The 25761-nt window shown below is 36.5% G+C and overlaps 3 protein-coding genes across 4 annotated transcripts; 1 reads left to right on the forward strand and 2 right to left on the reverse strand.

Moving 5' to 3' along the window:
• The first annotated feature begins 3205 nt into the window (after positions 1-3205).
• On the forward strand, positions 3206-4445 carry LOC143907765 (mitochondrial import inner membrane translocase subunit Tim17-B). The gene is made up of 2 exons (XM_077424723.1): positions 3206-3365; positions 3769-4445. Exon 2 carries the CDS (start codon positions 3780-3782, stop codon positions 4269-4271), a length of 492 nt encoding a protein of 163 aa, XP_077280849.1. The 5' UTR covers positions 3206-3365; positions 3769-3779; the 3' UTR covers positions 4272-4445.
• Positions 4446-4570: 125 nt separating this feature from the next.
• LOC143907766 (uncharacterized) lies at positions 4571-5358 on the reverse strand. The gene is made up of 2 exons (XM_077424724.1): positions 5021-5358; positions 4571-4930 (listed from the first exon to the last, which is right to left on the reverse strand). Exons 1-2 carry the CDS (start codon positions 5141-5143, stop codon positions 4730-4732), a joined length of 324 nt encoding a protein of 107 aa, XP_077280850.1. The 5' UTR covers positions 5144-5358; the 3' UTR covers positions 4571-4729.
• A 2691-nt stretch (positions 5359-8049) lies between these two features.
• LOC143908058 (uncharacterized) lies at positions 8050-21858 on the reverse strand. Of its 2 annotated transcripts, XM_077425333.1 has the most exons (3): positions 20672-21858; positions 20236-20491; positions 8050-10820 (listed from the first exon to the last, which is right to left on the reverse strand). In XM_077425333.1, the coding sequence occupies exons 1-3, from the start codon at positions 21191-21193 to the stop codon at positions 10336-10338; spliced, it is 1263 nt and encodes a 420-aa protein (XP_077281459.1). In that variant the 5' UTR covers positions 21194-21858; the 3' UTR covers positions 8050-10335. The 2 variants fall into 2 exon arrangements, with proteins under 2 accessions (XP_077281459.1, XP_077281458.1); XM_077425332.1 differs by having other exon boundaries at positions 8052-10820; positions 20236-21858.
• Positions 21859-25761: the final 3903 nt, after the last annotated feature.

Below are 25761 nucleotides of genomic sequence, written 5' to 3' on the forward strand. Positions count from 1 at the left end.
CCATCGCCGCACCACCTCCAACCTCCAACCCGGCAGCCAGCAGCACCACCACCCGCCGATCGCCCCCGCGCGCGGCGCGCTTCGAACCCGTTTTCTCGCGCCCGCCGGAGCGTGCGCAGCACGCGTTCACCTGCGTGCGGGATGCAACAGATGCACCGGACACAAATCCCCGTGACCCGGGGTGCGGTGCATGTATGCACAGTTATACGGAACAGTCGCGCACGTACAGACCCATTACACAATCGAACGTAACGAAGAATAGAACAAAAAAAAAGGATAAAAGAGAAACGGGGGACGTATATCGATTTATCGTGTTGGGTTATCTTTAGAAGATAGCGAACCGTTAGAAAATCGCTCCCTCGTCTCGTTCGTATTGTTGTGCGTTAGAATAACTTTGTTTCTGTCTTGGGGGATAACAGCTCTCGTAACAGCTAGCGCAGCTGAACGTATGTACAACCTTTATGCTTTATCTTTCACATGTGTGACATGCAGAAAGTTCTTTAATATATTTGAAATTATTACGACATAAATTCACAAAGGTATAATACGATATAAATTAAAATTCATTAGAGTGCATTGATTTCTCGTGTACTTTAGACGATGCATAATTATACAATTTATTGTAGTAAATACTAAATAATATTGCGCCACACACACAAGCGTCATTATTTATTAAATATAACTTGTTCCTCAATATAACGATTTTGTTACCGAAAATCCTTATTGTGTGATGACCAGATAATGTTTCATAAATAATAAGGTCTTTGTCATAGTAACGTATTACTTATTGCAACAAATTGTATATAATTGCGAATTATAAATAAATAAATCATATATACATGGAATGCGTCGATTTCATTAGTTTTTCATTATATACCTCTTTAGATATAAACCTTAAACGGTAAAAAACAAATTACGAAAGGAAGAACTTTATATCATTATATATTATATCTATGCATATATGTATTTTCCGATCGTGTACACTGAACAATTTCTCATTGACACACATCTTGTTAAGCTTCTTACTCTTTGGAAAATCGATGATGTGAGATGCAACAGTTGCGACGTCGTAATTTAGATGCATTGATTATAAGGTCATAATACACCGATGTAATCTACCTATAAATGGTTATAGTAAAGAAACAACACATAATACATGATGCATAATACAACCCTCTCTTAAGAACTAGGCCAACTAAAAGAGTATCCGCTTCTACGTTACGCCTCGTATATATCAAGACAATGTTTTGTATAATAGCTACAATATAAGGACTGGCAAATCTTAATATAATTTTATTCCTCATTATATGTTGGTCCAAAATTCTGTTTTCACCTTTTTCCTATACAGCCTTCATTGAATAAAGAAAAAAGTAATAAACCAATTTTTCAAAACTTGGCATTGAAGACTTTTAAATCAATTAAATATATTTTCTTTGCACTTTAACATATAATTTGACTTCTCTTGAAGTCACAATTTATCGTTTTGTTCAAGAAAAGTCATTTGGCTAAAGAATCTGGCATTAAAAAATGATTTTTCTCAATTAAAGCAACGGCTGTGACTCAATCAGCTCTATTAAAGATGCGACACATCTGCAGTTTTTTCTTTTATTTATATAGCGTACATTTATATAAGGGAATAAAGTGCCTGGTAAACTTCCCTCGAGAGAAGTTTTCAAATGGAAGATAGTATTATTGTCGGTAACCTAATTTTACGACACAGTGCCTTATCGTAGACTACTTGATCGGTATGCGTGAATGTGAATGCCTATGATAATATCCCCCCCTCCTCCCCCTCGAATAGATAATCTATCCACTCGCACTCTCGGATTTGACTCTGAAATTGAAATATGCCGATCACGCAAATTCCCATTGCATTTACCGTCAAGGATAATTAAAAGATATATGGTTGATCGTCGGTAAAGTCGCAATAATAGTCGTGTTGGATTTAAGAAATATGAAATATACCTAATTTCGGATTTATATGCTCCTAGCTTATACCAACGTAAAAGATTTTAAGTATCACAATTCTCATAAAGATGTTTTTAGATACAAAAATAATAGTTTTATGTAATTAATACGGGAGATTTCTTGCGTTAGTCATTATACATTAAATAGACTTATTAACGGTGACACAAAATATTATTTTTGATACTGAGAATGAAAAATGATATCGTTGCAATTGCAATGAAACGATAAAAGTTGTATGTACAAACCTGGCGATGATAATTAATCGATGTTTTGCTCCACGGTGAAAGCACGGTATAGGTATATGTGCGGCGAAACTACGCGAATGTCGAATTGACGTGATATTGGCGTATAATAATGACCGCGCGCCATGTTCGATGCGTTACACGGGCGTACAACGAACGACGCGCTTGAAATGATTTTCATACGTTTCATAACATAACCTAACACTCGCAATAATTTTCACGATCACGTACTGTTCGTAGGAGCGAGGCACTTTGTTAAACACACTCCATATGATTTCCAGCGCGAGAAAAAATCACCTTTAGATAACAAAAATCACGAGGAATAGTGGAGCAACTCCGCGACCGGCCGTGTATGTATGTTATGTGTATATACGTTTCGCGCGAGGCGCGAGTTTTGCGACTAGCCGTAGCCGGTAGCCGTAGTTTAAAATCTATCGAGGCCCGACAAGTTTGCGATTATCGATATATCGCAACGCGGTCGAAGCGGCAAGATAATCGCAATAAAATTAAAAACTCAATAATTAATAACATAATATATATCAGAGTTTTAGGATTTATCATTATTTTAATGTTTTGTAGACATGTATATATCTACGATTTTTTATTTAAAATCTTATTCTATCATATTGTCATTCGTGTTTGATCATTCGAGTGACAAACCGTAAACAAATTTTACGGTAAATAAAGTATGCGATATTATCGTATCGCGCTTATTTATAAAACTTCTGTATAATAATAAATCATGACTAATATATTTTATTGTGTTACAAACTTGATTGTTTGAACATTTATGTCGGCGATCGAAAATTTTATATCAGTAGTCGATAATATATTCCCTATATTTTTATTATCTCTGAAGTCTCTCATTGATGTATAATCATGAATATTCATCTATCGATGCTTTCTATTAGTATTTTGTATTTTGTTGCTGTTTATATCGAAATGTTATCATTATTAATTAATGTTCACATGCGATGACACCAGCGACAGCGATTTCGGAAGAAGAAATCTGTCGGCGCTACGGTACGCAGTCGGCAGTTTGTTCGGAGTCGGGAGTAACGAGGATATCTGTCCTTTCGCATACTTAGCGGGCGAAGTGTCGCGTGTTTGAGGGCTTTTGCACCCCAATTAGACTTTAATCGTACGAATAGCACGGTAAATATCAAGATAAATTATTTTGTTCTTAAGAAAACGACTTGCCTTTGGTATCTAACGATATATCCGGAGATGTTACGCGTGCTTTAGCTTTAAAACGGCGAGACTCGGTTCTAACCTCACTTACCGCGCAATTTTTGCGATAACTTTCGTAATTGTCTTTCAGCAGAATGTATATAAGGGTACATTCTTGCATAATGCGTTAATTTTATTTTATACCCGAATGCCTAAAATATGAGTTTAATTATTTTTTAAATTAATCTTTGAACTAATTAACATGGACCGTTTAAATACTTAATTCTTGCTTCGTCGAAGGCATATTAAATTATGCGTATTAGTAAATCTATCTCTTGTCTAAATTTTATTCTTTCAAGTAACTCTTTTGTTACGACTTGTGTCACAGATATCTAAAATATGGAGGAATATGCACGAGAACCGTGTCCCTGGCGGATAGTCGACGATTGCGGAGGTGCCTTTACGATGGGTGTCATAGGCGGGGCAATCTTTCAAAGCATCAAAGGCTTCCGTAATGCGCCAAGTGGATGGAGGCAGCGTTTTACCAGCAGTGTCGTGGCGATTAGGCAACGAGCACCTATCATCGCTGGAAATTTTGCTGTATGGGGCGGAATGTTTTCCACGATTGATTGCACACTAGTCCACTTTAGAGGAGGAAAGGAAGATCCTTATAACTCAATCATCAGTGGTGCCGCAACTGGCGGAATTTTAGCGGCGAGAAACGGCCTACCAGCGATGGTAGGCAGTGCGATCATTGGCGGAGTGCTCTTGGCGCTGATAGAAGGTGTAGGAATTTGTTTCACGCGTCTCTCTGCTGAACAATTCAAACCACCGTCATTGGTTGAAGATCCATCGCAACTTGGCCCATCGCAACAAGGCTATCCATCATAATGTTCAACCAAATCCTTTAGATTTATTTCAAGTTAGAACGAAATGTTCAAGCAACGATGCTTGATAGTGCTTTGCGTCGTAGCGTCGCTCGAACGTCTCCTTTTGCCAATGTTAAATTTATGCGGCACGGAAGTCTTAGACCTAAGATTGAATAATATTTTAGTTGTTTTCTTACTTATTGTTGTATTCCTTTAAACCCTCTTAATTGGAATGCCAAATGCAACATTTTGTAAGGGTATGTGTCCTGTAAATACATATAAAATATATAAGTAACGAGAATAAATGCACAGACAACGGTGTAATATCATAGTGCATTTTATTACAAAATATTTTATAAACTTTACATTCGTATAAAATTTATGAACTTTAAAGATTTAGTTTCTTTCTTTAATAGCATTAATATAGCGCGATCGCGGTAACAAATCTAAATTTCTAGCATTTATTTGGGGCATATTAAATCATAGGTCATCGTCTTCGGTTTCTTCTTCGAAATTATTTACGGATGGTGCAACAGATAAATCTAGCTGTTCCGTTAGATTTTTTGGATCATCTGCCGACTCAATTTTCACGCAATTGTTTTTCGTTGATGCATCAGGCAGTATTTCCCGTCCCGAATATTCTGACCCAAGTAGAGTGTTCCTCAAATGTAATCGTTCAACCTACAAAATTAATGCAAGTATTTTTCATGAAATTAAAGCATTCGGCTTGAATATATATCGCCATTGTTCAATATTTAAATTTTTACAGACCTGTAAAGCGAGTATTTGTTTCTCAATCTTGGATAGTATGTCAGTCAGAAATTCCTTTTGGTTCGTTAACCGCTCGCGATATTGCGCCATTTCGTGCGGAGAAATTCGTGCTTCCTTACTCATTGTTATAAATGCTTCTGCTGACTTTTCACATTTTATGTATCGCGTTGCTAGTCGGCATTGTTCGACACAGTTACATATAAAACTGTCCACTTTTTAATCGGAGCGAGCTAGAGTCACTACTAGTGTCACTACATCTATGGACATGGAGCATGGAGCATCCAGTTATCCTGACTTATCCAGTATCTACAACCACTCCGAAAACAAACTCCGAACTGAGAGAAGCCTGAGAGTAGTGAGAGTCGAGAGAGGCCATCCTGGCCAATCCCGGCCTTTTTCGTGGGACCGTCGAAAGCCCCTGTACGGCTGCGTTCGGAGAGCGCGCTATTAGCGCTATTGAATTATTCTGTCTTTATCGCTCATCAGGTGTAAAACAAGGATAGAATAATGGAGGATTCACGTTGCGTCCGATCACGTCCGATGTTCGACGTACGACGATCCGACATCCGATAACAGAATTTATTATTAGAGACAAAAATTTCCTATTGGATGTCGGATCGTCGTACGTCGAACATCGGACGCAGTGTGAATCCTCCATAAACAAATAGCGTTAATAGCGCGCTCCTCGAAACCAGCCTGAAGGCCATTGCACGTAACAAAGTTTTAGTCATACGCGTAGGGCCGTAAGAAAATAGACCACGCACAGTCGCGTATTCTCCTTGAGCTCGAAGAATAATCGAGTGTGCGTGGTCTATTTTCTTACGGCCCTACGCGTATGACTAAAACTTCGTTACGTGCAATGGCCTTTATGCTAGGTCTACAATGCGAGTCGTAAGAATTGACCACTCACAATCGAATTTGAGGAAAATAATCGATTGTGCGTGGTCAATTCTTACGACACGACTTTACGACTCGCATCGTAGACCTAGCATTAGAACCAACCAATCAGCGCAGAGTGTTGATAAGACGAACTTGGACGAACTCCAACAGTTGTGTCCAGTTCCAGTTGCGTCTGCTGAACGCGGCCATACACTACCGCCAGTACATCCATTTTCGAAATTGGTACTACGTAGCCACGTAGCCATTTTCCGACACTGCCGATAAAACATCATTTTGGTGCGCGTCCGTGCTATCATAACATACGTCCTTGTCCCTGCCTACCCGAATCCCTACCTACCTACCTACCTATCCATATCCCTATACCTATCCGTATTCCAATCTATAGTCCTACTACCTATCCATTTTCCTACCTACCTATACCCGGGTTATGTGATATGATCTATTATATTTAAGATTTAATTAAGACCGCGACACGATTTATAAAGGATCTAACTCACTGGTTAATCCAGCGGGATATCTGAACGGGATATCCCAAAGTGACACGATCACTTGGGGATATGAATGGTCGCGTTCAGCAGACCAAGCCGCTCAGTAGCAGTCAAACGTGCGTGGCTCTTACTTTTAAAACGAACCAATCAAAACAGTGTGTCGATAAGACGAACTCAACAGTTGTGCAACAGTTAATGTGTCTGCTGAACGCGCCCAATATCTCAATTATATCCCGCGAAAAATTGAAATTTATAATGTAGACGAAATTAAAAGATTAAAGCCCCTTGCACAATAGGCGATAGCGATAGCGATAGCGACAGCGACAAGGTTGCCGACAAATTAGCTATACCTTTGTCGGCAACTTTGTCGCTGTCGCTATCGCTATCGCTTGTGCAAGGGGCTTAATAACGGGAAATTCATCGATATAAAAACCAACCGCGAAAACCGACCGCGAAAATATGAAGATGCGTGATTATGCATGTTGTTCATGCGGCACGTATATCTCGAAAATATATCAACTCAAAATAAATGACGTGAGATATCCGAAAAAAAATTCCCGCACAATTGAGAGATATAATTATTATAATTGGATATTATAATAATAATAATAATAGTCTTACGCCGCGATACGTAAAAGTAATCTCGATATATTATTCGTTGTTCAAAGTGCGAAAAGTACAGGTGTGGGAGCAGCAAGTTTGCGCGTTCTCGCGACAATTGCTCTTGACGAATGAAGTTGGCCGCACGATTTATGAAATTCTCTCCGCTATGTTCGCTTCACTTGTCGCTTGTCGCGTCTACCTCTACCTGCGCGCGGGATGGTGGGAAATCACGGCGCGGCGCGGCGTCGCGGCGTCATGGGTTTCAAGCGCGCGCGGATCGTATAGTTTCGTTCGAAGTTTCTCCGACGTAATTCATCTTCCGTCGCCGTGTAATTATAAGGACGCGCCGCGTCGCGAGATTAATACCGGGACCGGGAGTGCCGTGCTTTCAGTGTCGCGCGATCATAAGTGACGATATCGTCGATTTTCGTTCATGAACGTCGTCGCGTCGTGAGTGAGTGCGACGCAGTGGACCAACGGACAACGGAGGAGGATCGAAGAGAGGAAGAGGGGGCCTGGGAGGCATCGGGCAACGGCGGAGCGACCGTGAGGTGAGTAGTTATTCCTTTATTATTTTTCTGTCCTGGGGTCAGTCCTGTGGCGGATGGCAGATTCAACAATAGACGTACGTAGTATCAATATTTTCTTGCCCTTATATTTGCAATATATACTCCTGCACAAGCTATTTCGCCAAATCACAATCAAAACAAAAGTTATTTTTATATCTGTATAGCTTAAAATGCATCACGTAAATATTTGTATGATAATTTCATTACCAGTTACGATAATATTGCTTTTAGACGAAAACGTTATTCAACAAGTTTGTTTACAAGTTGTAACGTAACTACATTGTACTTATCTATAATTCTACTGAAATCAGATCTTTAGCAGAACTTGTGGAGTAAAAATGTCAAAGCGACTCTTATTTTTTATACTGTAAGTAGGCGCCATCTAAAGTAGGTTTTGATAACATTCGACACGAGAAGAGAGAGAGGAGAAAGGGTCGGTCTCTATGATAAGATCCGACTATAAATATCGACCATATAGTCATTTTTACAACATATATGTATATTAAAATAATTATGTATAAATTAATAAAAATTTTTTGCACTAAATTTGCAGATGGCAATATAAATAATAATATAAAAAATGTGTGTATTTCGAGAAAGCTCCATAAAAATTAAAAATTAAAAAAAAAAAAATTAATTTTTATGTACATACATATATAATAGAGGGATATAAATAAAAGTAATTTTAGTTTTAGTACAATAATATTTTATTCTTTCTACAGAAGTCTACATGGTATTATAGACCAATGACATTTTATCGTAGTAGGAATAATGTCTTTATAGGTACGGAGCATTCAAATGGACCACCGTGTAAACTGACATAAATATATATGATTATGGTAATTTGTATAAGTTAAACATGCGAATCTTCAACCCACTTGATAGTTTATTCGCAATCATGTTAGCCAATATTTTCATAAATTTTTGTCGATAAAAAGTTTGAAACCAAAATTTATTAACACTTCGTTCTGGATATTAATCCTAAAATTCAGTATATATGGGGATTTGTAGGTGTTGTGATTAATTTTATTGGCCCATTATAGTTTGCGTAGAATATTATATTATATTTACATATAAATACATGCGCGTTGTTGGGCGAGAATTAGGTCTACAGTTATTAAATCATCACCGTTAGATAATTACTCGTAAAATTTTGTAATTATCAAGGATATTTCTGTCTACTGTTGTTAAAATCATTCGTCAAGATAAATATTACATAGAAATTAGATCAATTTAGCGTTTTAAGATTGACTGTGACTTCAATCCTTGAATAATCAATCATAAATCGTTTATTCATCATAAAGCTTTCTTTCGAATTAAAAATTAAATTGATGTAATATGTCTTCTATTATAATTTCAATAGCGATATTTTACATATATTTTGACATTTAAGCTACGAAACATTTGTTTCATATTCTTTAAGATTATTCATAATTATTTCATATAGTAAGATAAAATTAACTCTTCCAGTATATCGAATAAAATTATAGATGTCTTAAAATATTTTTTTGTTAGGTTTAATTCTTAATTTAGTTTCAAAATAAAGACATGAGAAACATCTACTTCAGTAATTTAAACATATGTGTATTTGTAATTGCATTATTTAATTGATTATATATAGTACGATGTAAATTTGCAAATTGTTTTTCTTAATAATATATATTTTAAACTGATTCATAAAAGAAGTAAAGTATAAAATGGTTTCTTGAAGAAAATCATTAAATAATTTAATTTATTGATTATAAAATACTGGAAGGGTTAAGAAATAAGCGGATGACAAAATTCAATTGCTATCATCTTACTTTTAACATGAAAACGTGACGTGTTGACAGTTTAATATTATGTAATTTCATTCATTTTGCATAACTGAATTAGAAACTTATATTTACAATTGTACAGTAAATTAAAATTTCGTATAGTCCAGAAGGCAACATAGAAAATTAAACGTTAAGCACGTTGTCGATGAAATAGAGACGTTTGAGAACAGTTTAAATTTAGAATGTAATCGTTATACTTATCAATGTAAATAGGGTAATACTCCGAAAAAGTTTTTTAAAGAAATTAACTAGAAATATATAAATTCGCGCCATTATTAGCATTTACATTTACTTATAAATGTCGTTATATTAACTGAGATACATGGTAACCTTGAGAAGAATGTGTGGATTGTGAGAAAAAATAAAATTTAAACTTATACAATTTTACAAAGCGCTTTGGAAACTAATTGTAAGATAAATATATATATATATATAATATATATATACGCGAAATAAATAATACTCAAAATTAATGTACAATTTGTCTTTAATGTATACTAATTAAAAAGAGTGAAAGTCAGGACGAAAAGACGATTCGGAATGCAACATTATAACATGAAACTGTATTAATATTATCTCTTTTGTGGCCGTAATTTTCCTTCGCCACTTCTGAATCCGGATGATTCGTACAATATAATGGAATTAGAGCACACAATCAATGTCATATTCTATAATATAGAAACGGGAAGATAGGATGTGTCCCCGTATATTCATATATCACATACCTCTACTTTCAGGATACAGAATGACATTACTTGTCTTAACTCCTTCATATTACATTTTCATGATACAGCCTGAAATAGTGAATTGAAAAGTGACTTGTGGCTGCAGTAATTCTCATGATTCTTATTAAACTTCTGGCTCCGATAATCACCGAGCTTTAACAGTTCGTCGAATCATAGACCGTAGTGCCGTTCGTTACTGCAGCAAAAGTCGCGTCAATCCTTGGAAGATGGGGGTGATTCCCTACTGTTGTCGCTGGGGAAGCTGGACAAGCCGAGACCGCCGATTTCGTGGCTGGACGAGCCCGTCGGGGAATTGCTGCTGCTCCTGGCACCGCTCAGAGGCGTCACGTTCGTACTATCCGCCGGTATTAGGCCCTCCTTCATACGCTTCTTCTGCTTCATCCGCCTGTTCTGGAACCAGATCTTCACCTGCGTTTCGTTAAGCTGCAGCGCGGAAGCGATCTCGATGCGCCTCGCTCTCGTCAGGTACTTGTTGAAGTGAAACTCCTTCTCCAGTTCGGTGAGCTGTTTATTCGTGAAATTTGTGCGGCCTGTATTGTTGAAGCTACCAGCGATACCGGCCAATGAACCAGCGATGCAGCTCACTGTTCCGCTGGCGGTGCTTCCGTACACGGACGAGCTTGATCCTGCGGCTGCGCTGCCACCGAACTCGATTACATTAGGATTTGATTTCGTCGCTGAAACAAATTCGTTGATTTTGCTTTAAATAGAATGTCTATGCTATAAGTAATTATAATTATATAGGTATTATAGACGTTAGTAAACTGGTTTGGCTAAGTCTTGCTGACATGTTCCTTAGTCAATTTATAATCAATTTTTTCTTAGCAAGAATTAAACGATTGAAAATTAAATATTTAATATTTTATATATGTTTTTTTTATAATTTTAAACGAGTTTCAGTAATGTTAATAAATAATGTTCTTGTTTTCGTTTAATTTCAATTATATTCTATCACAGTGTAATCTAAAGTTTAGCTGCTGAAATATCCATGAAAAGATTTTTGTCAGTCAAATATCTGCTTCAAGAAGAAACTTGAACAATTTTTGGTAACTGACATATGTAAGATATAGAATTTTTAGTAGGGCGATTTTATAAGTGTGAAATACGCGACGCGAATAAACGGAATATTCTCATTGAACGAAAACGATCGTTCTATTTCTAATTCAGATGTAACTTTCTAATATAATAGAATACGTAACAGACGCGGGCGCAATATGTGTCGAATCAAGATCAAGTCAAATCCTTTAAGTGACAGTCGTTTGCTGGCCATAACAGCTGGTCACTATCCGGGGAGCAGTTTTAGGGAGATGACCTGTGCAAAGCTGAGAGAGAACGGTAGGGTTGAGCCCTAAATCTGGATCAAATTGCATCAGCTGTAGAACAAACATCCGTTACGTCGTTACGTGAAATTTTTGATTTTTCTGCTCTACCGATGTTCCAGGGATGATTAGTATAATATTCAATCGGTTATTATCTTATAACGTCTTATAAGACAAATTTTTGGTTTGAAAGATAATGCAATTAAAATATTGAGGGGCAAAAGTGACGCGGTTCGACAGAAGGATGAGGATACATTATGAAAATTAGATTGTTATTTAGACTACGGTATGTAGCAGTCAATTTACTTAATGGCAGGGGGTGGACAAAACTGTCAAGCCACCGCCTTAAAGTCACGTCTTCCCTATTATGTACATTTTCCTTCAGTATCTTCAGCTTGGCCCTTCGATATTTTTATAATACATTTTTGTTTGATCTAACTCTCTAGGAAGTTATATAATATCCTAATGTTCTCCTTTATGCCTCTAAAAAATCATGCATCGTATATACGACATATTTATATCCATTAAATGACTTTTGCAAATTTTCTAATATAACCGAAAAGATCAGTCACTTATACTGAGGTCCTGAATTTAGGTTGCGGCCATTAAGCTTACGCTTTTCCAAGCCGAATAATAAACTTGGACAAGTTCTATTAGGCGTGCCAGTGCCAGATACAATAAAATGTTCCTCGTTTCTGCGACTCATTCATCAATTTAGCACTTTAACGGAGGACCGACTACGGTGCAGTTGATTTTCTATACGAATCTTCTTTGGCAACAACGAAGGTGTTGCGTATCCGTACAAAGTAGAAGAAGAATCTTTAAATTTTGATAAATTATAATCAATATATGCATGCAGAAAAGTAGATATAAATGAATAAGTAGATATATAATAAAATTCGGTAAATAGAAAAAGGATTCGATGTATACTTTCAAAATAAATACGATATGCAAATGGAGATTGAATCTCCGTTACCACAAAGTATTATCGACAAGTTACGCTCGTGCATGTTACGCAGAAATTATATCGCGAGCACGCATCGAATATTCTTACGTCAGCGGCCTCCTTTACCCTAAGTTCAACGCTATATTGCATGTAGAAATTAATAGTCGCAATTTTTAATGCTGAGAAGCTTCGCGAATAAATTTGCTTCGCAATATAATATTGATAAAATGGGGAAAGGAAAAGGGTTGACACACAGGGAGTTTTTAATAGCTGAGAGGTATTGACCTTTAATTATCTTCCATAAGACATGTAGGTGCACTCTCAGAACCGCACGTTTTATAACACTTTATATTGTTACTGCCGAATCTTTTGCAATCACGCGAGGGGCTGAATCGTACAGTTACGGTGCGAATCGTCAAATAGATTTTTCAAGTAAAAGCATGTTTATTACATAAATTATTTAATATCAGACGCAATTTAAACACATACCATGTGCGGCGAAATGGAGTTTTATGATTACAGCTGTAAAATGTTTTTTTGATAAGCCGTAAAAACATCGTTGTCTTTTAAACTGCGGATGACTGAATTATCACGAGACACGATGCACGTATTTATTTAGGAACTTGGGTGGGTGGCGTTGATGCGGATAATCCAGACATTATGTACAAATCAAATACAGCTGGATCCTGAATATTGGTACAACAGTGCGTCTCTAAAAAAAAAGTCACTACGAGCTTCGATTATAAAAATGGCTTGTAGACAGTTATTTCCATTTCACAGTTATTTTTGTTTCAGATACGCGTTTTATCCTAAATCCAGAAAATTCTGTGAATTGGGAAAAGCACCAGTGCGCCCGTATCTCTGTCCTCTCTGTAATATAATACACAAGCATCTTGTATTCTCCTATGTTTACCATCACCTTTCCTTACGTCATGCCATCCCCACGGCTTTTAGCCTTTGAATAATATTTGAATTGCGTAATGTTCCTTGAAGGGAGAGACTATCGACGCATAAGAGCACGCATAAGTGCAGATGATCCCGCACGATCAAGGGATCGACTTCCCATAAGTAGCTGTCACTTTTTTTAAAACGTAAATCCAAAAACTCATGTATGATATCCTCGTATATGATGTGTTAAAATCATACTACTCGCCGAAGTTGTAATTCATGATGTATCGATAATTAAAGAAAAACGCAATTAAATTTTCCAAGCCACCTGACCCGCCCAAAATTTTTCTCAGAGATAATATATCTAGCCGCAAGTTTATCGCAAGAACTGACAAAACGATTTCGTCGGCACAGTTCTTTTCATTCGCAACCCCCCGTCAGTCATTGTCATGCCCCGTCGGCCGCGTTGATTTCAGCATTATGATAGGTAATATCCTGAGTCACAGTCGCGTACGAAAAAGCAATGTTATTGTGTATCATAACGGCGCGGCGTACGTGTGGAAGGGCTGCGTGCAGCACGTTCGACATTCACACTCCGGGTTCCCCTGCGTTTACGTTCGCGTATGTGTGTGTGTGTGTGTGTGTGTGTGTGTGTGCGTGCGTGCGCGCGGCGCGTGTGCGTGGTGCGTTCATGAGTATGCCCGAAGCATTTCCCGGTGAAATTAGGCTCAGCACGACACCTCGTGGGGGTCTTTGATAAGTTTCGCGCGCTTTCTTTGCAATAACCCACCCCGAGCTGTAGCACAGGTGCCGGTTTGCTTTGGGGGTGAAGAGTTTCCTCATGGAGTTCTTCATTTAAATCGCGATTTTGATTCAATAAGTTTTAAAATCTTGTCATCATCCGCTCTATCTCTATTCATCTGTATAAATTAATCGCAAAACTTGATCGTTTTATCTTTTATTTAAACCTTCCTAAAATCACAGAAGCTAAGTATATTGTTAATCTTTATGGGGATAACAGTATTATTAAACCCAACCGAAAATCGTTAACAGCTCAACGTATGAAGAGAGTATTAATCGAGTTCGTAATAGTAGCCTGCTTGCGGTTAAAAGTAACGTGTAAATACCGTCTACGGCAATTGAGCCGCGTGAAGGAAGATTACACAGCGAGCCGTCGACGGTGCGGCGCGGAAATGAAAATCACCGTAAGGCGAGACACGTGGACAGCGTCGGCGGCGGTTGTCGGAGCCCGGCCGAGCGGATCTGTCGGGCCGCGATCGGACAGGAATAAGCAGTGGTAGCCAGTGCTGCCGGCGCGTTGAACGGGTGGCAGGGGGCAGGGGGGGGGACAGGGGGGACAGGGTCGGCCAGAGGAGGGTCAGTTGCGCTCTGCCAGGGTTGTGTTGCGGGATCCGGGGTTGCCGGGTTCGGCGGGTGGCAGCCCGGGTGGAAACACGCGAACGATCCTCTGATCCCCTCGCGAGATATCGGGCCACTCACTCACGCGTCCGCCGGCGACCCTTGCGGAGCGGCGCGCAACATGCCCAGCCAGTTGTTCGACTCTACCCACAATCTCTGCCCTCTCTCTTTCTCTCTTTCTTTGCTTTTCTCCCTCTTTCTCTTTCTTGCTCGACTTTCCTTCCTTTTTTTTCCTTCAATCATGCCCTCCTTCGAGTTTATCTCGCTTCCTTTCCCGTTTATCCAATGCGTCTCTCTATCTTCAGCCGCAGCTTTCTTCGTGCTCTTTTTCGGTTTCTTCGTATCTTTGTTCCTCTGTTCGTCGTCTTTCCTTATTCACTTTCTCCTTCTATCGTACGTTTTATTCCCTTCGCTATCGTCTTCTCGGTCTCTCCTAAGTTCAGGGCTGGCGTGCACGCCCGGCGACGCCCCGTTTTGTGGTTTAAGTCCCGCGGGATAACTTGATCGGAGAGATTTTCTGGAGATTTTCTTTATATTTTGTATAAGCGCACTTATTGCGTCTGCTAGGATAATCCGGACCTTGCTGGTCAGCGAATTATTGCGTTCGTGCGAGCGTAGTCACGAAGCATTTTTGTTTATCAATCGATAAGGCGGTACGTATATAGTGTACCTTGTTTATGCACAAGTAATATGTTCGTAAGGGAATCTCTCGTGACTGTAAAAATCTAACGTATATGAGATGAGACGTATAAACAATATCTATGCTTTCCACGAAACTTATTATAGTACCGTAATATATTTATAAGAGTTCGATAAACTGTTACATGGAGTAACGTGTTGTAAACGAACATGTCTCCATCATTTTGCTTCAATTAAAACGTAATATGTTATACGTTGCAATTTTTTCCTAATATTTATTTTTTATGCATTACATAATCACGTATGTGTTTGATTACATCTAAGCGCATGACGAGAACGTAAGGAAGTCGACAAGCTGATGGTGAGTTTTAGCCTCGCCGTAATGCCGCCCCTGTATATATTCGGTCAGGGCGTCGATAGCGACATGCATATTTTAAGTCAGCCTAAAAGGTGATAGTCTTCGAGGAAGCAGGGTAGCACCGAAAGTGGGAAGTAATCCATGAAGTGTGTTCCCGATAAATATATACTATTATTTATTTTGTATTTGCTATGAGCAAAGATATGCCTCTTTTCTTTATTTCGCCACTTTTTACTGGCAGGAATATAAGAAAAATATTATTTATTTTTCAAATTTTAATTTTAAATAAAATGTTAAATTTAATATAAACTTTATACGAGCACAACAATAGTTTATTATCTAGTACAGATATGATTTTAATTTTAGCCAACGGCAATTGAGTTTTAACGATTCTTTGCTGCAAAATTTTAAACGAACTACAATATTTAGTATTAAATTTATTTAAAATCTAATGGTATTGTGTTGGAGTAGTTTTATTTAATTTATACGAGATGCAAGATATGTTATAAAACACGTTATGAAAACACAGCTTATGTAACTATATATCAACTTTATAATCGACAGGAGTAATTGCTGTGCTTGCTGAGATTGAATGACAGTTATAAGAACTGCTGGTCACAATCATTAAAAGTCGACACTATGTCTGACGACAGAAAAACATAACAAAGATAAAAACATTTCTATCTTTTATTGACAATATATGATATAGAAGATCATATTGTAATATTAAATATTACAAATATCACGATACTTGTGATTTTCTGTATTGGCTAAGGCATTACAACATGTTGATAAGCCGAGGTTTTTGAATGAAATTCTCCATTTCTTACCATGACAAAGATATGGAATTATTACTGCTATGTTACGAGGGGACGTTGGTTTGTCTCGTTTTTCTCCGCGCGGTATTGCCAATCCCGCTATTGAGTATAGAGAGAAGAAATCGAGTTTAGTATGATAGATTGGGCGGGTTGACAGCATCACGACGGTCTTTCCGTCTCTCCTGTCTCGCTCCAATCTTGACTAAGGGTGGTCCGCACCGGGCGCGTCCCCATAGAGACCTTCTATTCTGGACCCTCTGAAGCATGTTATGGAAGCAGGGAGGGAAAAGGAGCGCTATTGTAAGTCCTCGGCCAACCAAAAAAGTTAACCAACCAAAATCTAGCGAAATCGCCCCACTGCTCTGCTCCGCCCATCTCGTTACTTCTTTCGAATTTTTTCGTCGTAACGTATTCGTTGCGTACTATGTCTTTTCAGTTCTCACCCAGCTCTAAATGTAACTGCGTTAAATTAATTGTATCTCATTTAAAAATGTTCATTCTTCCTAGTGATACTGAACGGTTATTATTATACATATATGTTTGATATAAAATTTTATATATTTTATTGTTTATTTAAATACAAGTTCTATTATCTATCTTCTAAGTATCTTCACAACATAATATTTTGTATTGATATTATATTATTTATTATACTATACTGTGTTATAGGCAGTTATTATGAAAGAGTTTACAGAATATATTCTAAAAACTTTCAATTACACAAAATAATATAACTACTGGTAAATATTATATTTATGACAAAATCGTGATAAGAGATTTGTCGAAGAAAATTGACTTGTACAGTGTATTAAAAACATCAAGATGTAACAACAGGAGTAAAAACGAGAGGGGTTAAACGAGGGTGACAAAGTTTCATTTCGGTTTGCATGCTTTGCTGCAATAAACGTCAGTCCCTTTAGTGCCTGCGATGGCGTTATTAATTCGATTATAATGAGCTATTAAGTGAAACGCTGGTAATTCCGACAAGCTCCATCCAACGACTAAGCTCACACTCACTCTCCGAGTTAGGAGATTGCGGGGAGCACCATGGCCGTTAAGCAAATTAGTGTGAAGTTAGGGGAACTGTTCCGGCCTTTTTAGGCATTATTTTCAATGAGCCACGCTACGTCACTTTCATGGTCATCAATTCGACGTTAACACAATACGTAGACATTTTTATGGTACGAGAGTTCGTTTGCTAAGACATTAATTATAAAAGTTATGATACGCACATATACATGTATGCTATATATTATTTTTTTAAATTAAGGTGTCAAACTTCTCGTGAGCACACATTTATTGATTAATTTTGAATAAGTAATGGATGATAGAGCTAAATATATTAATTAAATTATCGTGATTCTATGCGCGATAGTACTTACTACAAAATAGATGATAAGAATACTCACATATTGCAATAAACAAGGAAATATGAATAAGTATATTTTCCTCATGATTAATACGTGGAAGTTTTATTTCAATACACATACACATATACTTATTTAGTAAATTTATTATCTTATCATTATATTAAGAATTAATCTGATAAATTCGAGTATAAGACAGTTTTATTTAATCACACATCTTATCGTAAGATTAACAGATTAAGAATCTGTTAATGCTCTGCTTACTATTGTACAATATAAATGCAATTGCCTTATATATATATATATATATATATATATATATATATATATATGTATGTGTGTATATAAAGATTTTCTACAGTCCCAATATTTAAAAATACATTTGCAACTAATCCTCTTATTATATACGATACATGAGTAACATCTTCGTTAAAAAGTTTATTTAGTTGGTTATTAAATGATATTATGTCATTGCAAATATTAAATTTGTAATAAATTTTTCATAAATATTTATATGCAAAAATTTATGTTTTATTTTTAGAATATTAGATAAATAAATTTTAGACAAATATAGATGTAGAAAGAGAAGACATATTTTTTAGACAGATATAGTTAAATAAAAGCATACTAATTTATTATTATACGCCAGTTGTAATTAAAATAAATATTGTAATTATTTAAGTAAAAATGTATTTTGATGCATCTAATTTAAGATGTTCAATTTGTACATAATGCTAAACACATTTTGGAACTATAAATAAGCTTAGGTCCGTTTTCTGTGTTACTGAACTGGCTGTACTATTTCAGAGTTCATCTTTTTCCTTCTAATATGGAGTAAGAAAGATAAACTCTGAACTAGTGCAGCCAGTTCAGTAACAGGAAACAAACCCCTTGTTAATATTTAATTAATTTATGATAGTATATAGTATATAGTAGAAAGATATATTAATTTTGATGAGAATTTTTTCTATTATTCGTTCCATGTGTACAATTTTATCTATTATGATAGTCTCATAGGTATAAACGAAAGTCAAATTGTAAGGTAAGATATCAGTGCTGATAAGTTTTTGTTAAAAATATCTTGGAAAACACACATTATTTATCTCGGAATTCATGTACGGTTCGACTTCATGAATGATGATAAGAGTCTGTTATTATAAACTCATTTGCTATCCTTTTATTACGATTGTATTTACGATAAAAGTGTAATTAAGTTTTACGCGTATTAGTAATAAATTTAAATAAGAGTTTTGAAAACGGTCGGAACGATGTTGTTTAATAAATTGAAATCACATTGAGTTTAACAAATTTAATTTAATTTCCTAGAGTTGAAGACTATATTTATGTAAATTTTATCTGTTAGAGATAAGATAAAGAAAAATCAATAAAATATACGACAGCAAATTGCAGACTAATGATATTAAAATCTCATAAGGCTAGTATTATTGGGCGATACGAGTATGATTAATGATTATGGCAAACCGAGATTACGTGTCGCACTTTATTAATTCTCATACATACAAATTGTTTGGAAGTCACTGACTTGGCGATTACGGAATAGCACGTCACATTCTGTCTTTGACAAACTGTCCGCCTTGTTTGTCAATCTTAATTGAAAACTATCTACATAAAAATGGTTGATCTTCTATCTAATGTTACTTTACGAACTAATACTTGAATACATTGAATTTATGTAAAGTGTCTTCAACAAGATATGATTGGATCAAATTGTGCTTCCAGGAACTGAGATTGCTTCGTTGGCAATCAGCGAATAAACATTTTCTATGAACTTGCATGAAAGCTTTTCAATGGATAAAAAATAAAGGATTATTTAGCTTTAAATATTTTGTGAAAACGCAATATTAATTAGATGTAAAATGCAGCATAAAACGTTCATGATAATGCACATAAAAAATATAAGGAAGATTTAAATAAATGACAATGTAAATTGCAATAACATATGTTTCTGTGAAAGTCACGGAAAAAAATTTATATTAGCAATATAAATTAGAGTAAACATGTGATTATGATTTCTAATATTTATGACTTGTCGCAGAAATAGTTGTTCAATCAAATTGAATTCCTAAGACGATATAAGTTTATAAAAACGGTACCGCACTATCTAGCAATGACAGCTTCTCAAATAACGGGGCCACGAGAGATAAGACAGCATGATTCTGCATCTTCGTATTCTAAGCTAATCAAGCGATGAACGAGGTTTAACGAATAGCTACCGGATCGCGCCCACAGAATACCTAATTTCACGCTAGTTTGCTCGCTGCACATAGGCGTCGACTCGACCGGAAATTTAAACCAAGTGTGGATCGTGACCACTTACCGACTGGCTTGGGTACGTTTCTCTTGACCTGCATCCATTTGTACGTAGGTACTTGTGTCTGTTGTTGCTGCTGCTGCTGCTGTTGTTGTTGCGAATGATGCGCGTGCGAATGCTGCTGTTGGTGATGATGCCCGTGCTGATGGGGATGTTGTAGGTGACTGGACTGCTGCAAAATGTGATAGGTAGCCGTGTCCGAGCTCTCTTCTTTGTAATGTCCCGGCGGGTGCGTGGAGAACTCGCTTTGCTGAATCTGCGTCTGATAATGCAAAGATTCGTCCGAGGAGGATAGCTGATGAAGATAATTCGAGGTCCCGCCGACCGCTAACGGATAATCGGGTTCGTGGTGATGATGATGATGATGATGGTGATGATGACTAGAGGATTGATGATGGAGTTGCTGATCGTGTTCCGTTCTTGGATGACTAGTTGGGGGTACCGTGGTTTGATGGAGACTGCTACCACCGGGTGGATGATGGTGATGATGATGGTGATGAGGATCTTCTCGGTAAGCAGCCTGTTGAACGTGGTAACTTTGATGCGGATCCACCGAGGCTACTGCGTGTGGCTGTTGGTTCGAATACGACGAAGACGATGCGTAATCCAGATTGGTGTAGCTCAGGCCATTCTCCGAAGAGATTATCGCCGTGGTGGAGCCGTTCTCGTGGAGAACGGCACCCGTCGGAGAGTAGAAGCCTTGAGGCGGCGTACTGGACGACGTGCCCGAATCGGCGATTAGGAAACTCTCGGAAGACGATGAAGAATATGGCGCCACTGCAGTCTGGGGGTAGTAATGAGTTGGAGCTACCTCCGGGGAAGGAGGCACAGACACGTGACCGCCGACGGATGAAGGCTGGTGATGGTGATGATGGTGATGATTTCCTTGACCCGAGAACACATAGTTAGGATATGAGTCAGGTTTGCCATAGGTCCCGTACATGCCCATGTCCATCATCATCATCCTCGTAACGGAGAGACGAATCAATTGACCACCCACTGTTTCGGCAACTCCGATGCGTATTGTCCAAGTGGAAACAAGAGAGATGATTACATCATAACTAACACTGCTCTCTTAACTGATCATTTTAACATTACGTATACAAATTTACAATCCTTTAGTTTTATATAAATACCACAAAGGAATAAACATTTAAATTTGTCCCGATAAACAAATTCACGATAAGCACAGAATTAATCAGTACTTGATAAGATTTCGAATAAAAGTCTTAAACGAAACAATAAATGTCCACAAGTTGCACAAAATATAAAATCACAGAAGCAAATATACTTAGTAATATTAAAGTATACAAAGTAATACTTAAGATCTTCAAGTTGTCACAAGTCGTCCACTAATATCACGCAGAAGGTATGCAATAGCTTTGTAAAAAATTTTACGGCAAATATTTAATATTTAAATTTGAATTTGATATGCTCTGAAAGTTAGTATTTAAAAGTCCGCCGAGAATAGCTAACGATGCCGATCCGCGGGCACTACGAAACATTAACCGTCGTCCACAAAAATAATCCGTGCGGACACTCGTGCAGTCGATCCGTCCAACATGGGCCGTTGGAGTGGACTGGTGAGGTGGACTAGCGTAGCGGAAAGCTGCACACAGGTGAGACTGACCCGCAGTGGTCTGGCGTGTTTAAGTTTTCCTTCTCTCTCTTGCTTGGGCGTATCACCCAGACGGTAGAGTGGAGGTATTGCGCTGCGTGAGATTAGTTCCAGGGGGTGTCCCCATTATCGGAGGGCGGTACTTAGATGTAGTCACGTGATGACGATAGGGCGGTGCCAACCAATCATGGGCGAGTCTGCGCGCCCCGAGTCCACTGCCTCATGATGGATCACCAGTGTGAATTTTATTTTTCGTTACTTCTTTTTATCTGGCACGCTGCAGTTGACACTTATCGTCGCGGGTAGGAGTCGGGTATTATATCTCGGTACCCACCTTCTATGCTATCCAGAGGCAAGCAACCTCCGCCCTTCTATCCTTTGGATAGGTTGTTTTGTGCCTTCTGCCTTTTTTTCCTTCTACGCTCTTGACGGGTCTTTATATGTACTTGCGTGTCTCGCTCGCTTCGAGGTACCAAGATACCAACATCCTGCGTTTTTATTATAACTTGACGGTTGATAGTTTAATTATAGCTCATCTACTGTGTAGTAGATACTACATAATCTATGCAATTTTATTAAATACGTTAAAATGTTGAGAATTGAATTGCTATAAATTGATAACCAAAATTTACAGCCATTTTATTATTTACTAAAAATATATTTTTAGTGAAAGAAATCAAAATTTGTACTATAATTGTGAAGTAAATAAAGTAAACAGAATACACACATCTGCAAATAGCTTTCGTGTAGACTCGTAATGTCTAAAAAAAATGAAGATAGATAATTTAATTTGGTAGCTGTGTCACGCTAATAAATAAGAAAGATATTTTGGTCACAGGCGCGCGACGCACGAAACAATTTGTGACTCTTCAGACTGCTAGGATATTCATCATCCTCACGTCGTCGAAACTCTGACATGACAATACACTACTTCTAAAGATATAACGAAGGACTAGGTCACATTCGACGTCGCATCTATGAAAAAAATGTTAAAAACTCCTTTAAAATTTAAAGAATTTTATTTTATGCGCTTCTCCCTACTTAAAACATCTTATTTTTATTATATATAAAAAAAAATACACTATACATATTAAATATAAAAGTTTTATGTCTATTAGACTAAAATTTATTAAAAAAAGATCTTAAGTTTATTAAATATAAAATTAAAAATATCTTTAAAACAGTTAAAAAACAAAAGAACATAATTTAGTAGTAATTTTACAAAACTGTAAAAAATATTTCTGCAAGCAATATTTTTCCTTAAGCTTAAGGCACGTGCATGAAGATTTTGTTTTTCTACCATATTGTTTATAATTTAATATCTTTTTTTATTAATTTAGAGCCAAGTTTTCTTAATAAGAATATTACAATATTAGAATGTTAAATAATTAAAGAATGGATACAAGAGACTTCTTGTGAATTGAACTTGAGGAAGATAGAATACATAAGACAAAATATAGTTTCTAATTTAATTTAAAACGAACTTCAACAAAGTTCGAATTTGAAAGTTAATAATGAAAATATACACTGTTAAATTTATAGTGTCAAATAATACTCAATTTGAGTCATTTTTAACCAGTCCTGTAGTTCGCCACTGTTCCTACTTAATATGTTTTCGAATTTAAATAAAACAATATTAATTTGACTAAACTAATGGAGCTAAAATAATCCTGTTTTGTGATAAAATAATAAATTTCGACACACATGGTAGTTAAAAATAATAAAATGTTATTTAACTCAAGGTATTGGTTTAAATTTTATCCTTTATATAATACCTATTTAACAGTGTATAAAGCATCTACTCATACTACTTATAAATGTTAGCAGGTTGTACCTTTTTTAAATTATAGATTAAATAGCATTTAAATAATTTTATATGTATAATTTTTTCTTTACTTTTTAAAATTATTAATTGTAAGAAAATATGGTTGTGTGTGCGAAGATGTCTAATAAAATGATCATATTAAACTACACATTTTATTTTATATATTTTATTTATATTTTGAATGTACTGCGGTCATTTTTATGCACTGCAATATATATTATTAATACTCAAGAATTGATGAGTTCTAAATAAGAAATTTTTTTAACATTTCTTTTAAAAATAAGCAGATTCTAAATGAATCAAAGAATCTGTTAAGAACATATATAATGCAATACAAGCGACCAATTATTACGAATAATATAAGAAAATTTATAATCGAGATTGTTGTTGCTGCTGCTAATAATCACAATATTATGTTAACTGTCGAATAAACATTGTCCCGATTATTATTTAACGGTCGAATCGTGAACATTTTTGGCAATAAGGGGATCTGAGAAAAGTGACAAGAACTCGCTCGTCCGAAGGACGCGTGACGGCCCATGGGATATCTCCTACCCCATGCGAGAGCGCAGTGACAGGATGACACATTCCACCGTGAGAGTTTTAGAAGCATGGTCCCGTATCAGCAGTTCAGTCAGAAGAGCTTATATCGAGAGCGCCACCTGCGGCCACCCGCGACATCCGTCCTGTTCCGTACATCAGACCGGGGAATCTTCATCTTGATCGAGCCACAGTGACGTTTGATAGTTCTGATTCGTGCTGTCGGCTAATCTTTTTCACTCGAACGCGTAGTTACATATTTAATCTTTATTGCAATGTATATATGTAATTCAAACTTTTCGTACTTTTAGTTTTTTTATGCATTATCTCACCTTTGTATAATATAAATTATATTAATTAGTATAAATAAATACGGGACCTTTCAGTACCGTTCATTAAATCAACATCCAATGCTTAGATCAAGTTTCTGGGAAATACGTTATATCGTTTAAGTACATATCAATAATTTTCGTCTCTCTCTTATATAATAATAAAATTTTAAATTAAAATTTGCAAAAACTAAAGTATACCTAAGTCAGTGAGTAATAAACTTTCTTATTTAAAAATCACATAAGTCAGAGGTCTTAGTGCCACAATGAGATGTTCGTGTCAATATTAATTTGTATTTAATAGAATTACAACGTTTTTCGGTCTGTCTTCAGACCGTCTTCAAGTTTAAACAGATAAAAATAAAAATAAAAAATCAAGAAATTAAACGGCGGTTGAATTATAATAATTCGCAAAACGTTATTCTTATAGTCTAATATGTAAAACTCTCCGTGTATGTTAGAGATTAAAACTGCAATATTATTTCTCATTTAATATTCTTTAGTTATGTAATTTTGTCGTATTGAGATTTTTAGAAAATGAGTTTATTAAAACGTTTAGATCGCACAACCTAATTTAGCGTAAAATTAATAATAATTAGTACTTTGTCTATCAAGGTTTCTATTGTTATTGAGAAACATGATAGAACCGAGGTAAAGTCATTGCACGATTTTCCATCGACAAAGCGCACATACCTAATTTCTCAGGTAAATATTTGGAAAACGTGTCCGTCGGAATTTGCGGGGATTAAAGTGGTAAATTTGAGTTTAGCCTGATCTAATGTTGGATAAATATCAGCACCTTTCTTTCTGAACAACGCGCAAACTTTGCTCGAGGTTCTAATCCCATTAAACAATTATAGCCTACTCAATCGGTCCAGTACCCGTCTTCTCGTGCGGCACCACGCTGAGATTTGACGTGGGATGAGGCACCTGCATTGTCATGCTGAGCTATGGTCGTTTTGTTGCAGTCCTGACTTTTATCTGCAAGCCACAATAAGCTATCGCCTTTTAAAGTGCTTCTTTTTTCTGTTAAAACTCCTCCACTCGCGTGACTTTGTTATTTACTTACAATATAATTTAATTCCTTTATTAGCAGTTCATGCCATATTATCGGAAATTAATATTTTATTCGAAATTATCAAGCAACGACAAAACAATTAAAGTTATAGAATAACTTTAAATCATAAAGCAAGAAATATATTAAACATTTTATCTGACAA

This window comes from Temnothorax americanus, unplaced genomic scaffold (assembly GCF_048541705.1).
Source record: "Temnothorax americanus isolate GAGA-0224 unplaced genomic scaffold, ASM4854170v1 Scaffold9, whole genome shotgun sequence".
Lineage (NCBI taxonomy): Eukaryota > Metazoa > Arthropoda > Insecta > Hymenoptera > Formicidae > Temnothorax > Temnothorax americanus.